Genomic DNA, 728 nt, shown 5'->3' on the forward strand with positions numbered 1-728 from the left:
ACGTTGAAGGGATTCTGCAAGACTATAATAATTGGCTCTGATTCTGTTAACAGTAATAATAATTATTTGTCCTTATCTTTCCTGAAACTCCTAAGACTCTACCACTGCCTCCTCGTGCTTATGTAATAGTACATAATTCACATTTTGAAGTGCTGCACGATACGCGTGTAGTAACGATAAAGCCGAGCTATCAAATGAATCGCATTCCAGGTACACTATATCGGTTCAATGGGAGCATGTGGTACCAGGATTTCCATACATATCGGAAACGGGCACGTTGTCCCCGGAGTCGTGCATATTTGCCCAGTTCCTTAACATAGCCGCGCTGCTCCGTAAATTTCTTCCAGTCTTATCTTAAAACGCACCCGTCGAACCGCGATTAATAACGACGTATATGTACACGCGCGTTTCATTGTAGTCGCCTGTTGCGTCTATATCAGACACCGGCAAGTGTCCCAATGGCAATTGGAAAGGGGTAACGATCTCGTTAACAAGAAGATCGTTACTATGTCTGCTTGGTGCGGTGCCCTGGCTTGTTTTGGCCTGGATATTTTAGCGAATTTTCAAGAAGCCCGCGTAGTCGCGGCTCATATGATCGGAGCTATGACGTGCTTCACGGCTGGCACCGTTTATTTTTGTCTTCAGGTAGAATCATGATTGATTGATAATAAAATTAATTATTCAGTATTTAGTAATTATTAGTTCTGGATTTTTTATTAGTATTTTCC

General features: G+C 42.2%; 1 protein-coding gene across 1 annotated transcript; it reads left to right on the forward strand.

The window, feature by feature from the left end:
• Positions 1-210: 210 nt before the first annotated feature.
• On the forward strand, positions 211-645 carry LOC108623587 (DNA damage-regulated autophagy modulator protein 2-like; the record flags this gene model as incomplete). Its single annotated transcript, XM_018022177.1, has 2 exons — positions 211-332; positions 419-645. Coding segments are annotated over 2 exons (349 nt in total), but the record flags the coding sequence as incomplete, so codon positions are not given.
• Positions 646-728: the final 83 nt, after the last annotated feature.

This window comes from Ceratina calcarata, unplaced genomic scaffold (assembly GCF_001652005.2).
Source record: "Ceratina calcarata isolate Rehan_Ccalc_2016 unplaced genomic scaffold, ASM165200v1 scaffold2769, whole genome shotgun sequence".
NCBI classification, from domain to species: domain Eukaryota; kingdom Metazoa; phylum Arthropoda; class Insecta; order Hymenoptera; family Apidae; genus Ceratina; species Ceratina calcarata.